The following is a 15035-nucleotide window of genomic DNA, read 5'->3' on the forward strand; positions in this document are numbered from 1 at the left end:
GTTTGCACACAGCTGTTAAACCATAGCTTGGCTTACTGTGTCATGCAGACCAGGCTACTCTCCATTCTCCTCCTTCCGCCGTCATTCACTCCAGCATTTTCTCTCTTTCCCTGGCTCTGCAGCGGACTGGATAGTTCCTCCTGCTTCCAGGTGGTCTCGCTGTTGAAATCGCTGGCCCAGGGCGGTCGCACCATCATCTGCACCATCCACCAGCCCAGCGCGAAGCTCTTTGAAAAGTTTGATAAGGTGAGGGTCTCTGTGTGCCATCTGCCTCCGAACTGGGATATTGCTGTGGCTCATTAAATTCTGCAGGATCCAGATTGCAGCCTAGTGTGCCATTGTGGCCCAGGGGTGTGTGCAGGGGGTCTCAGAGCCCATGCTGTACTGCACTGTTCCTGGTTGGAGAGGCTGGCTTTAGGATCCTTTGCGGCCTGTCCATCCTCTCACCAAAGCTGCCTCCATTTTGTTTTTGTTTTTATCCTCTGTGCCCCCATCAGTCAGGGCATTGCGGTCTAAAAAGAGCAGAATTATGCGCACAGCCAAGCAAAATTCGGTGCCAGGGAGAAAGGGAATTTGTGTGCCCTGCGGAAAATGATGCAAGTCGAGCATAATTTCCCAAAAGTTGCAGGATTTGTTCTGCAGTTTTGCATTGTTTTTTGCCAAGTCACAGGAGGGATAGATGAGGACACTGTTACTCCGTCCCCAACCCTGGAATATCTCATTGAGCCGCTTCTGACTGGCTTCTAGATTTCAGGGGTATATCCTCAGCCATAAGGGCTAGACGCCTGGTTGATGACAAGGAAAGAAAGCTGAGGCGTTCAGGAAGCTGCTACCACATTTCGCTTTCTCTGAATTGTGGCATACACACAGCCTTGCCAGCTGTGTGAGTCAGAATGGCAAACGGCGCACCCGACACCACATCTCAAGGTGCGCATAACCCAAGGCCAGCCAAGCCATTTTGGCATGTGATCCTGAACATCCCACAAGCCCTTCTCCCTGGGAGTAAAAAGGCAAGAAGAATAAATTAAAGAATTAACTATTTGCTGCCCTTTAATGACACCCAAAATCAGCTGTCTGAGGTGGCTGCCTCACTGCTCAACGATAGGGCCGTCCCAATATATTAGTCCTCATAAGTGTTTTTCTTTTCTTCTCTCTCTCTCTTTCTTCCAGCTTTATATCCTGAGCCAAGGTCAGTGCATCTTCAAAGGAGCGGTGCCCAACCTCATCCCATACCTGAAAGGGCTGGGCTTGCATTGCCCCACCTACCACAACCCAGCTGATTTCAGTAAGTGATGGCTTTAAAAAAATAAATAGACAAATTCATGGAGCCCGAAGGCTGCATTTTCTTCTGAAGGCCACAAGCCAGTGGTAGGAAATTCCAGAGGCCATAGCTGTCAGCTGTCCCTTATTTGGCAGGAAAGTCCCTTATCCCAGCGCCGTGTCCCACTGCTGTCCCTTATTGATGATGTCCCTTAAATTTCCCGGGTTTCAAAGGAAGCAGCTCCTCTCCCTCCCTCCCTGCCGGCCATGGGGGAGGGAGGCTCCAACTGTGTTGCTTGGCTGCATTGCTCACCCAATAAGGAGTCTAAGAACAACTGGGGGGTGGAGCTTGCATGCCTTGTGCCGATCAAATCGGCCGCGTTGCCTGAGCCTTTGCTCAGCGCTTCCCAGCGGAGAGGTGACGGTGGTTTTCCTTGGGGCTTCTTTGGCTGCTGGCTGGGCTTTCTGCCTTTAGCTCGGAGGGGCTCAGAAGTTGAACATAGCTGTGCTCGAAAAATCCCTTATTTTGGCTGCTGAGCCCTTATTTTCGAAGCTGCTGGTCCCTTATTTTCAAATCTATAAGTTGACAGCTATGCCAGAGGAAAAGGTGGGGGTAGCAATGAGCATACATTTTACCTTCGTGCAGCAGGCTGGCTTCACACACACACCCATCTGACCTCCCTCCCTCCCTCCCTCCCTCCACCCAGAATCTGACTTCTTGCAGTAAGGAAAGTGATGCGCAAAATGAACCAGAAAGTGATAACGATTGCTTAGCAAATAGCCAACAGTTGCCTGACTTCCCTGCAAAGGTTGTGCAAACAGATCAGGATAAACTGCTCGATAAACAAGGTTGTCTGAAAGCCGCTGCTTTCTCCTTTACAGTTATCGAAGTTGCCTCGGGAGAATACGGCGACCTAAACCCACTACTGTTCCAAGCAGTCCAGAATGGGCTCTGTGCCATGGAGGAGAAGAAGAGCAGCCCGACCAAAGCAGATTCCTCATGCCCAGGACACTGTGTGGCAGTAAGCTGGGGCGGAGCAGGGAAAGGGGTTGGCTCTGGCTGCTTGTTTTATGACTCCAGAATTCCTGTGTATACACTCAGACCTAGGGACTATTTTTCTCATTCCTCTCTCCACATCAGAGCACCATCATTAGCAGCAATACGCATGCTGGTGAAGGGCAGGTAGCCGAAATAACAATAACAATAAAATCTACAGAGAATCGAATTTGCCATTAGTAATATTTACTTGTAGGGACGCGGGTGGCGCTGTGGGTAAATCCTCAGCGCCTAGGACTTGCCGATCGTATGGTCGGCGGTTCGAATCCCCGCGGCGGGGTGAGCTCCCGTCGTTCGGTCCCAGCTCCTGCCCACCTAGCAGTTCGAAAGCACCCTTAAGTGCAAGTAGATAAATAGGTACCGCTTTATAGCGGGAAGGTAAACGGCGTTTCCGTGTGCTGTGCTGGTGTAGACTCGCCAGAGCAGCTTCGTCACGCTGGCCACGTGACCCGGAAGTGTCTCCGGACAACGCTGGCCCCCGGCCTCTTAAGCGAGATGGGCGCGCAACCCCAGAGTCGGACACGACTGGCCCGTACGGGCAGGGGTACCTTTACCTTTACCTTTTTAATATTTACTTACTTACTTACTTTTTTGTTTATTTACTTATTTGCTTTCCTATTTATTAATTTTATTTAGTAAACTAATTTATGGATCGCTTCAAAGCATTAAGCCATTGAAGCAGTGCACATGGCTAAAAACAGGACAAAACACAGAAACACAAACTTGAAAACACTAAAACCACCCGTGCTAACTCTAAAAACCACCAGGCAATTTCCTCAGATGTAAACTGGATCGTACATAAATGACTGGGAAAGCCATCCTAAGCAAAAATTAAAAAAATCCAGTAAGCACCTAAGACATCATGATACTAGGCGCCTTTTTGATATGGGCTTGCAACTGATTCCAGAGAGCTGGAGCTGCAACACTAAAAGCCTGGTTCCTAGTGCAGGATGGGTGTGCACCTCTGACACTCAGAAGTGACTCTGACGTATATCACTTATTTCTGTGTTAGCTTTTAGTTTTTGTGGACCACCTTGCATTTCAGTTTGATGGAAAGGCGGGCTAATAAAATAAACCATGATAAAAATCACACATGTTCACCACCCAAATCATGACAGTTCCACTAACCTCCTTCTCCCCACCCCCTTTCTCTTTTTTTGGCCCTGTGTTGCTCTCAGGATTTGGACCACATCGAGAGCCATACTTTTGCCACCAGCACCATGACCCAGTTCTGCATCCTCTTCAAGAGGACATTCCTGTCTATTATGAGAGACACGGTGAGGCTTGGAGGAGGGGCAAGCTGAGAGAGGGAGGAGCTTGAGTTGTGGGAGGAGGAGGAGGGATGTGGGGTAGGACATGGGGTATGGGGTGGACGATGTGGCTTGTTTGGGGGTGTTGTTGTTTTAAGAGTTATGCGCGGGGATCAGAGAGACCTTCCCAGGTTTTGGGGATCTCGCTGTGATAAGAGAGGCACTCTGCACATGGAACAGATGCATTATTTTAGGTACTCCAGAATCAGGGCAATGAGGAGATGGTTTGCGTTGAACCCGGGTCCTTCTACATGCAAGACACCTGCTCTACCACTGAGCTATATTCCCCAAAGTTAAGACAGATCTCACCAGGAGGGCCAGAATCACAAACTTAAGGCTGTGTATACCCTATATGTTTGAAGCACATTCAAAACACAAAGAATTCCTGGAGCTGTAGTTTAACCCCCGCAGACTTACAATTCCCAGCAATCCTTAACAAACTACAGTGATTGGAATTCTTTTTTTAAAGGTTTATTTATTCAAAAGAAAAACAATACAATATAAACACAGGGAAAGGGGGGCAACGACTGGTGCAAGGCGCATTGCAACCTTCTCAAAGAATAAAAAGTTCCCGAGTTCATGTTACATACATTAATGTTGCCAAATGTTCATAACTGCAGTGGTTGCGTATTTTTGTAAGTATTTGCTGGATGCGTATGTAATTCAGTTCTGCCAGGTGGCATAAAATGATTGCGGTTTTTCTTTTCCTTGCATAAACCGGGTTCTACATGTAATTATTGCCAAAGCACGAATCATTCTATATCATGCTATAAGTTCAGGTTATCTCCCCCCCCCCCCCACCATCTGGTGATGGTTTGTCTAGCAGCAATTAGCAAATGTGAAGTTAAGTCCTTAAACTTTATATCCTTATTATGTCCCGTTAAAACATAGGAAGCAAAAATAATTCCCATAATTCTTTGAGGGAAAGAATGTGCTTTGACTGCCCTTTAAAAGGATGGTGTGTATCTAGCCTTAATGCAGAATCAAGGAACTAAGTTTAAAGCTGATCTTAGGACCAGATCGAAGCTGAAATACAGGATTCAAAGAGACAACAGTTGAGTTGCACTCTTTCCCCCACCTCTATTCATGATGTGCATACCAAGCTCTCCTTACCCCTTACTTGAGTGATACAGGATATTTTGCTACAAAAATGGGGTATTTCAGTTCTGTCTTACGGAATCTGGGAAACAGGCAAGACAATATGAAGCTGGTTCAGCAGGAATGATGTGTGACAGACAGTGGTCAGGAGTCTTCTGGTGGCTCAGGCTGAAGAGGAGAGGACAACCCAGGTAGTATTTATAGGCAGGTGAGAGGTTGTCAGGTGACTACCTCTGGCCAATCAGGAGCAGAAGGAAGTGTCCTGCAACTCCCTCCAGTTTTCTGCTTCCTTCTTTCCCCCCATCAATGTGTGCTGATAGGGGGCAACAACAGCTGGGAAACGAAGGGGCCTCACTCCAAGTCCAACAGCGAAACTGAATCATGGTTTGATCAGGCGGAGAGAAATGTAGGTAGGAGCATCTTGGCCTCAAGTCCTGCCAGTGCTATGGACTTCTTGTGTGGCCACCTTGCTATCAGTCAGCCTCAGTGATCCATCTGTGAAATGGGAAAAGGAGTGAGAAGCATGGCTGAAGTATACCTGAAGGAGCGTCTCCACCCCCATCGTTCTGCCTGGACACTGAGATCGAGCGCCGAGGGCCTTCTGATGGTTCCCTCACTGGAGAAGCCAAGTTACAGGGAACCAGGCAGAGGGTCTTCTCGGTAGTGACACCCACCCTGTAGAACGCCCTCCCATCAAATGTCAAAGAGATAAACAACTACCTGACTTTTAGAAGACATCTGAAGGCAGCCCTGTTTAGGGAAGTTTTTAATGATTGATGTTTTAATGTATTTTAAATCTCTGTTGGAAACTGCCCAGAGTGGCTGGGGAAACCCAGCCAGATGGGAGGGTACAAATAATAAATTATTATTATTATTATTATTATTATTATTATTATTATTATTATGGCTTTAAGATGGTGAAGCACCTTGCAGATGTTTATAAAGGCTTTGCGCCAAGTGCTAAACTTGCCGCATCTCACTTTGCACACAGGTGCTAACCCACCTGCGGTTCATGTCTCACATCTGCATCGGTGTGCTGATTGGACTGCTCTACCTGCACATTGGCAATGACGCCGCCAAGGTCTTCAACAACACCGGCTTCCTCTTCTTCTCCATGCTCTTCCTCATGTTCGCTGCCCTGATGCCCACAGTCCTCACTTGTAAGTGCTCTGTCCCCAGATGGAAGAGAAGCGATACCAAACATGATGGCATTGTGGTGGTCAGATTTAGACGGGTGTGGGGAGGGCTGGAGCTCCCAAGTCCTTCTTGGCAGCTCATCCTCTGCTGTGGCTTCCAAACTCCTGGCTTAAGAAGCAGAGAAAGTAGAGAGCCAGACTGTTGGTCCGTCTAATTCACACTGTCTGGCACCACATGCTCTCCCACTGAGCAACATCCCTTCCCCAAGGAAGATGTCAGCAGCTGTTGTAGAACTACCGTATTTTTCGCTTTATAGGACGCACTTTCCCCCCTCCAAAAATTAAGGGGAAATGTGTGTGCGTCCTATGGAGCGAATGCAGGCTCCTTGGCTTCAGCAATAGCAACGCGAAGCCTCCAAAGCGCAGAGGGAGCGCTTCCTCTGCACTCCGGAGGCTTCGCGTTGCTTTCGCTGAAGCCTGGAGAGCGAGAGGGGTCGGTGCACACCGACCCCTCTCGCTCTCCAGGCTTCAGGGATAGCCGCCTGAAGCCTTTGGAGCGCAGCGGGAACTCGTGCTGTGCTCCGAAGGCTTCGGGTTCCTTTTGCTGAAGCCGGGAGAGCAAGACTCTCCCGGCTTCAGCAGAGAGGGAGAGCTGCGCAGCGCCCCTTCAGCGAAGCGGGAGGAGAAATGGAAGGGGCTCCATTTCTCCTGCCACTTTGCTGAAGGAGCAGAGAGGGGGAGATTTTTTTTCCCTTGTTCTCCCCCTCTAAAACAAGGTGCATCCTATGGTCAGGTACGTCCTATAGAGCGGAAAATACTGTAACTCCCTCTCACTCAGAGGTGGGGAACCTCCAGCCCATGGGTCTAATACAGCCTGAGGAGGTTCCCTGTTTGGCCTGTAAGGCAGTTTCCCCCAAACCACGCTGACGTGCCCCAAACCTCACATCATGTCAGATGTGGAGCAGGTAGAGGCACAGCTGCAAAGGAACCATCAGACGCCTTAAAGCACACTCTTGATTCTTCCTCAGCAAGTGGGGCTTTTATGTTTGGCATCAGCTCCAAGCTCTACCAAGAGCGGCTCCACTTGGAAGCTCCTGAGTGGAGCCCATCCCTGCCAGAGTTGGGTTCACAAGTGCCCCCAACCACCGACCCACGGGCTCCGCTTTTGGAAGAGATCTTCCCCTGCAGTCCAGTTCAGCCCATGCCAGGCTGCAAAGGAAGAAAGGAAAGAATTAGGTCTTTCAATGTGCTCCCAATTCCTTGCTTTGAAGTGAAGCCACCTATTGTCGTGGTGATTGACAGCCCAGCCAGATCCTCTTCCCCAGCCCTGCCCTGGCCCAGAAACAGCCTCCCTTCTTGGGCTGGCAGTTTGGAGGGACAGCTGCTTACGCCATAGGCACATCCCCAGGCTGCAGAATCTGGTGCCTCTATATTTTTAGGCCAGACACATGGGGGCGCCCAAGCAAGCCAGGGGCAATTGCCACAGTGGCATGGAGAGTCAGACACTTAGATCTAGCCTGAGTTTGGGTGCCTGGGTCAAGACCACCAGGTTCTCAGGGAGATAACTATTTTCCAAGCCTAGCAGCTGAGCTGCCCAGGCACTGGAACCGGGGCCTCCTGTAGGGAAGTACACTGAACCCACAAGTGTGACGCTGTGCTCTGCTCTGTCTCCTTGTCCCTCCAGTCCCGCTAGAGATGTCTGTGTTTCTGAGAGAGCATCTGAACTACTGGTACAGCCTGAAGGCTTATTTTCTAGCTAAAACGATGGCGGATATTCCTTTTCAGGTAAGGCTTCTTCTTTACTCATGTCATTCTCCTATGCCCGCGTTCCCGACCAGGGATGCCACATTTCCTGCCCCCAACAGAAGCTCTGTGCCTTTAACCCATGAATGGGGAACATGTAGGTTGCTGGACTCCATCTCCCAACCAGCCAGAGCCTAATTGCTGCGTGGCAGACAGAAGTTCAGCAGGTTCAGCTCCCGCCCACAGGGGATTCTAGACTGTGGCTGTTTCTGCTACCAATGACTTTTGCCTCCCCCAGCTAGCTGCCATTTACACCAGGGGTGGCTAACCCAAGGCGAAACAACAAGCTGCCCACCCCCCTCCCTCTGAAACCTTGCTTACAAACATCACCTAATATGCACTCTTAATGGATTCTCTTGAAAATATAAAACCAAATAAACCTAAGTCTTATATGGTTTTATATTTTCCAGAGAATCCATTAAGAGTGCATATTTTGTGACTTTCAGAGATTCATTAGTTTTCTGTTTATGTGCTTTCATATATTTCATATTATATAAAGAGTGTATATTGACATTGTATCATTGTATTTGGTCATCGTGTTGCCTTGGATATTACTGACTATTGTTTGCAACATAGGGGTTAAATTGTTTGGTTACAAATGTCATCTTCCGGTGAGATCTCACAAGACTCCTGCAAGATCTCGCCAGAAGGGGCAGATGGGGGGCACCTGCGGAATCACTGATCCAAAAGATTCTGCCAAGCAAGGCAGCTGCCTCAGTCTGCCTCATGGGTGGGCCGGCCCTGGGTGGTGGAGAGAAACCCCACACTTACAAAGTAGCGCTAACCTGCTTCCTGCTGCCCCCTGCAGGTAATATGCCCCATTACTTACTGCAGTATTGTGTATTGGATGACGGGCCAGCCTCCGGAAGCCACCCGATTTCTCCTCTTCTCTGCTCTGGCCACTTCCACCGCCCTGGTGGCCCAGTCCTTGGGGCTCATGATTGGAGCAGCATCCACCTCCTTACAAGTAAGACCAGAGAGCAAAGGGGCTGGTGGTGCTTTGGGTTTTCAGCACAGGGATGAAGTCCTGTAAGAGGACAAGGGCTACCCCCACTAGATCCAAGCAGGATCTGTCCAGGCAGCATCCTGTTCCCAACAACGGCCATCCAAGGAAGTTGAATGTTGGAAGGTTCAGACCCAACAAAGCAGTTCTTCATGCAGATGCAACTTGCAAAAATTTGCAACCAGCAAGACCAACTGTTTGAAAAAGACTGAAGTAAATTTATTTTGTATTTGAAAGAACATTGTAAATCTCTGACACTAACAGGACTGATTTAAAGGTTTTTGCAGTTTGGAAATAGAAACTTACCTACAATGAGAAGGAATTTTAAGGAATGAAAGCAGGTAGATAGGGGGAATTGGAAATGCGAGGAAATTATGTAAAGAAGATAGAAAGTCAGTTGGGGGGGTGGAGGGGAGTTTGAGCCTCGAAAGAGTCAAATTATAGGTGACGAAAAGATATGTTATAAATGTTTGGTTGAAAAATGAAAACTTAATAAATATTATCTTAAAACAACAACCACGATGCAAATTGCTGCTGCAGTGATGGCGGTACAGTGGTACCTCTGGTTGCAAACGGGATCCGTTCCAGAGGCCCATTCACATCATGAACAGAACGCAACCCACAGTGGCGCGTCTGCACACTCGCGGGTTGCAATTTGCTGCTTCTGAGCATGACATCATTTTGCATGTCTGTGCAAGCGGCGAAACCCGGAAGTAACCCCTTCCGGTACTTCCGGGTCGCCTCGGGACGCAACCTGAAAAAACGTATCATGAAGCAAACATAACATGAGGTCTGACTGTAATGGCCATCAGCTTGGGGGGCTTTGAAAGAGGATTGGACAAATGCATGGCGGAGAGGACTATCTATGGCTACCCACCACCATGGCTGTCCTCTGGGAACCGCCAGAGGGGAGAGGGCTCTTGTGCACGACTCCTGCTTGCAGACTTCCCACTAGCATCTGGGTGGCCACTGTGAGAACAGGATGCTGAGCTAGATTTGTCATTGGTCTAATCCTGCAGGTTCTTCTTGGAGTTGGTAACCTTTCTCTTGGTGCTCTCCTGCTCTTCATATGCAGATTTAATTTTAGTTTAATTTTTTATTTTATTTTAAAAATATATTTATTAAGGTTTTACAAAACAAAAAAAGGTTACATAATATATGACACATGAAATAAGAATAAAAACAAAAAAAAGGAAAACGAAATGAAAAAAATACAAAAATACAAGGAAAAAGTTTCAAAATACAAAATACAGAAGAAGAGGAAAAAAAACACTTAAAAACAAATCCATCTTTTCATACCTTACACTTCCTTTACTTATTTCCCTGACTCCCTCACACCTCCCTTTTCTGTATTCCAATTCACATTATTTAGTTCAGCAAATCCTTTCCCTCTTTGTTTTACTCTTAATCCAATATCTTAACACATTATAACTTTATATTTTCATCTGTTATCAATCTATTTTTACAAATTCATTTTAACTTTGTTGCTGAAACCGCTTCGTTTCAATCCAACATCATTTTAACTTTCATTGATTTTACAATATTTCTGCAAATAATCTTTAAATTTCTTCCAGTCTTCTTCCACCGACTCTTCTCCCTGCTTAATTTAATTTTTTAAAAGGTGAATGTGCACACGTGCCCCAATACCTGCACACATACCCCAAATCATAGCTGTCAACATTTCCCTATTTTTAAGGGAAATTCCCTTATTCTGAATAGGATTCCTCGCAAGAAAAGGGAAAAGTTGACAGCTATGTGCCAAATGTAGAGTTGCCATATTTCAAAAAGTAAAACTCAGGAAACTCCAAAATTGTTGAGTTTTTAGGAAAATCCAAAAGTTGTTGAGCTTTTTTTCCTTTCGGAAATCCCTCCTGAACATGAAATCCCAGGAAAATCCAGCTATATGGCAGCCCTACCCAAATGGGAAAAGGTGGGGTGGGAGGGAAGTAGTGGTTATGGGGCTGGAACTAGAATACACAGCATGGAAAGTTTCCATGAAGAACTGCCCTCTGCTGGTTGAATAGATAAAAGTGCATGGGATATCGGGCTGGATAAAAGATGGAGTGTGTGAGTGCCAATTGTAGGGATGGGGAAGAAATTCCGTTCTCATTTAAAGGTGAACCTCTTTAATTCACACTTTCTGAAACCATAAGAGAATCGAAATGCAGCCATCCTGCAATGCAGTTCTCCCTATAGAATTGTAGAGTTGGAAGGGAACCCCAGGGTCATCTAGTCCCATCTCCTGCAAATGCAGGAATCACAGCCAAGCGTTGTGGGCAAAAATGCGTATACTAAGGTAAAGTGTGCATGAAACCACAGAGAGGAGTGAAAACAACAAAAATGCATTCTATTGGGGAGAAATTGCTTGGCAAAAATGTGCAAATATTAGTCAAAGCCACGTGCAAAACTATGGAGACAGTTGCACCAAAACGCTGTTGAATTTGGTGGCATAGAGTCCTTGTCTGGAAGTCCTCTTTAACTTGTGTGCCTCTTTCTCCCTTTCCTCCTTTGTCTTCCAGGTGGCCACCTTTGTGGGTCCCGTCACAGCTATCCCCGTCCTCCTCTTTTCTGGCTTCTTTGTGAGTTTCAAGACCATCCCTACCTACCTGCAGTGGAGTTCGTATGTCTCTTATGTCAGGTGGGGCTCCTAGCGCGCATAAGCGCACCTCGCTGCATTCCAAGGCTCTGCAATGCAATCTGACCAGGGATGTGTGCCATGCACAGTAGCTTTTGCATCAGTTGCTTCAAGATGGGATTGTTGCAATGTGCTCAATCCGAGGCTCAATCTCTTGCGCATAACCCAGAAAATCCAGCTAGTGCAGAATGCTGCAGCAGGGTTGTTGACAGGAGGGAAACTTCTGCTCAGATACTTGTACCAGTTGCCCTTTCGCTACCGGGCCAAGTTCAAGGTGTTACTCTTGGTATATAAAGCTCTTGAAAGCTTGGGACCAGGATATGCAGAACTGGCAATGTTATAGGTGCTGCATAATACTCGTTCTGCATTTATAAGAAATCATTCTTTCAGTGTGGCAGCCTCAAACCTGTTTATTGACACCAGACAGGTGTCTTCACTGTACTGTTATTGTCTCCTGCTAAAAACACTTTTGTTTAGGCAAGCCTATTCAGACATGTAGAGTGTTGACATGCGTTTTAATTTGCTTTTTAGCTGATCTTGGGCTTTAATTATTTTTTGCGGGTTTTCAGTTGTTGCTTTTAAGAGTTAGAGTATGATAATTTCAGTGTTCGTTTTGCAAACCACCTCAAGGGTTGTTGCTTTTTGTTACAACCAGACATAAACTTTATTAAAGAAACGTGCTGTTCTTGGCTATGAAGGAAATACAAAAACCTTGATTTTAGCTCATTCTGGTGTGGCAGTGAAAAGGACTGGGGAGGAGCAAAGGAGGACACATTTGAGCAGTAACAGGAAACCATGGTTTGCCTTACTATGTCATGCAAACCAGGTCAAAATATCAAACACATTTTAAAATAGTTTATTTTAATCCAGATTAACAAAATAACAAAACAACAGCAACCCACCATTAGAAATTCCCAAAACATATGAAATACATTCTAGGTTTCTTGAGCAGCATTTAATGCACCAGGTCACACAAGACTCATGGGGTCCTATCAATGCTTGTCTTACTCAGAGTAGATCCCCTGAAGTTAGTGCAAATTCAAGCTTATTCGTTTAAATGGGTCTATTCAGAGTAGGATTTGGTTGGCTACAACCAGCAGTTCTTGAAAAAAGGGGGTGTAAAAATATGTCCCATTCTCAACTTTTGCAAGTCATGGGAGTATCTTCAGGTTGCATTCAGCTTAGTCCTGCTCAGAGTAGACCCACTGAAATTAATGAAGCTAAGTTAGCAGTGTCCATAAACTTCAGTTGGTCTGCTCTGAGTAGGACCAGCAGTGAATACCACCCTGTGAACACCCCAGGTTTTTTAGCTTTCATTTGGAAGTAGCCTAAAAGTTCAGGGATCTCTGAATATGCATTGGTATTATATTTACGACACCGTTTTGTATCTTGGCATACAGGTACGGCTTTGAAGGTGTGATCCTCACCATCTACTCCTTGGAGCGGGAAGAATTGGAATGTAAGGTGCCCGATTGTCCTTTCAAGGACCCGATAAAGATACTCCAGGAATTGGACGTGGAGGAAGCTAAGCTCTACCTTGACTTCATCGTCCTAGGGATTTTTTTCATCATCCTCAGGCTCATGGCTTACCTCACCCTGAAGTACAAGGTGAAGTCCGAAAGATAAAAAGGGGACTTGGGCAAAATCCCCGATGCCCTTTGGCAGATGCTATTGACTGCCCCACGAACCTACTTTCCAAAGGACACGGGGAAAATCTGTGCGTCGTGGACTCAGAGAGGGTTGATGTTGTTGGGTAGCTGGTGGCTGACGTCACCTCAGTCGAGAAGAGTTGATGAGACATCTCGGAACTGTTTTAATATTTCCAGGCATTCTCTTCATTGGCAAAATGGTCTTTCCTTCCCCCCTCTCCCTTTTCTTTGGGTAAAATTCTGGAATGTGTCAAAACTCTCTTCCCAGAGCAATATCAGCTGGAGGGGAAACCTGCCCTCATTAGGATGCCCAAACCATTCCCTAGCAAAGCACTTGGAAGAAACCTGGTTTCTGCTCCACCGGGAGGGGAAATGGAAGGTGGATGGGGAAATGCTGGAATCAATTTGGGCAGGACCCAGGGGGGTTGGGAAAAGGAGACGAGGGGTGGGAAGCAGGGGTGGGGTGGGGTGGGCGAGGGGCAAAACGAAGGTTTTGCTAAAGGCAACCACGTCCTCTGCAAAGCACAGTTTTGTAGTGCCGCCATTTTTGTGCCGTTTTTTGACTTGCTCGCTTGCGGACATAACTGTAGCATGTGTATCAATATTAAGAAACTGGAAGACTTCTACTAGGGGGGTATGTGTGTGTGTGTCGCACAAGGCTTTAAATGTTTGCCATAACTGTAGCAATGAGGATTATTATTTTTTTGTATTTTCCTCCTCTCCCATCCCAATATCTCCGTTTCTTCTTTCTTTACAAGAAAACCAAATTACAATCCGTGAGCAATTTTTGCAAGAGTCAGAGCAACCGGCCCCGAGAGGATTCTGCAGGATTAGAGGGCCTCGTTCGTAGGGTGAGGCGAGGCTTAAACTTCTTAGTAGCGTGTCAGAACGCCTGAAGCCTCTCTTGGGCTGGAGACTGTAGTCAGGGCTGTGTTTATGCCGTGATTCCGTGTGAGCACGGAATGTTGTGCTAGCTACAGAATCCAGCCCCTTGATGTACCTCAGTTATAAAGGGGGAATGAAAGGGCTGTCAGTGCCCTGCATAGTCTCTGTGATTGTCAAGAGAGGAATAAACAATACAGAATAAGAATTCCGCAACATGAGATCAAATATGCAAATGGAGCAGTTTTGCATTCAGGTATGCAGGTTGCAGAATCCCAGCTTTTACTTGGCACAGAATTTTACTTAGTGTCCCATTGGACCTGATTGGGTCTTACTTCTAAGTAGGCATGCATAGGATTGGGTCCCAAAAAACTTTGGTTCCCTTGTAGGCTGGAGACAGACACAAGTGAGAATTAATACTGGTGCCATACAACCATCAAGGCTCATGGCATGGGCACTCCTCTCTTGTTTCCTTGTTGTCTTTGGTCAAGCAGGTTTCAGAGGGGGTTTTTCTGAAGCACAACATAAACTCGGATGGCCTGTTTGACCAGAGAAAACTGGGGTAAATAAAGGACTACACACCATGAGCAATGATAGCTCTGTTATGCCACTTTCAACTCACTGATAAAGCCATAATCTTTATGCAGCTATAGAGGGAAAAGTGCTGGTCTAGAACTTTTGCAGTCCTCCTTAGATTGCCACCTATAGCACGATGACGCCAAGGTGCAGCCGAGGTTCTTTGCCATTCCTTTGCTGGAATACAATCTTAAATATTGAGACAATCAATAGCATATCACCTAATTGTTATTTCCTCTCTTTTGCGTTCCTTCTCTGTCCCTGCTGCCTGTTTACCTTTCTAGCAATCTTACATTTGCAGAAGTTGTTTGTCTGTAGCAGGCACTACCAAAAAAATTGGCAGACTCAAGGATGCTTTTGCCTTTCTCTGAGCCTTTGGTGGCGATGGGCCACTGGGATGACAAAGAACCATTTTGGGCTCCGATTCTTCCTTCACTAGCTCTTGCACTTGGGAAGAGGGTAGTCCCTTGTCAAGAGGATGCCCCAACCTGTCGCTCTTCCACCTTGTCTGTGTTCCTCATGGGAGAGGAAGGGGCAGGGGTGCAGAGTTCATTGCCATCTGTAGTAGCAATAACATCCATTACTATGCTTTTTTATGGGTAGCTTGGTTCATTTTTCCCATGAAG

At 46.6% G+C, this 15035-nt stretch overlaps 1 protein-coding gene across 3 annotated transcripts in view; it reads left to right on the forward strand.

The window, feature by feature from the left end:
- The window catches only part of ABCG4 (ATP binding cassette subfamily G member 4), a 40252-nt gene extending 26864 nt beyond the window's left edge, over nt 1-13388 (forward strand). The window contains exons 7-15 of one of the 3 annotated variants that reach the window (XM_081843107.1): nt 123-246; nt 1171-1285; nt 2143-2282; nt 3496-3594; nt 5717-5885; nt 7546-7646; nt 8473-8631; nt 11187-11305; nt 12703-13388. In XM_081843107.1, the coding sequence (XP_081699233.1) occupies nt 123-246; nt 1171-1285; nt 2143-2282; nt 3496-3594; nt 5717-5885; nt 7546-7646; nt 8473-8631; nt 11187-11305; nt 12703-12928 (1252 nt within the window). In that variant the 3' untranslated portion in view covers nt 12929-13388. The remainder of the gene's footprint in view (nt 1-122; nt 247-1170; nt 1286-2142; nt 2283-3495; nt 3595-5716; nt 5886-7545; nt 7647-8472; nt 8632-11186; nt 11306-12702) is intronic. The other 2 variants (XM_081843108.1, XM_081843109.1) reach the window with 2 other exon arrangements.
- The last annotated feature ends 1647 nt before the right edge of the window (nt 13389-15035 follow it).

Source organism: Podarcis erhardii, assembly GCF_964252035.2.
Source record: "Podarcis erhardii genome assembly, chromosome: 16".
NCBI lineage: Eukaryota > Metazoa > Chordata > Lepidosauria > Squamata > Lacertidae > Podarcis > Podarcis erhardii.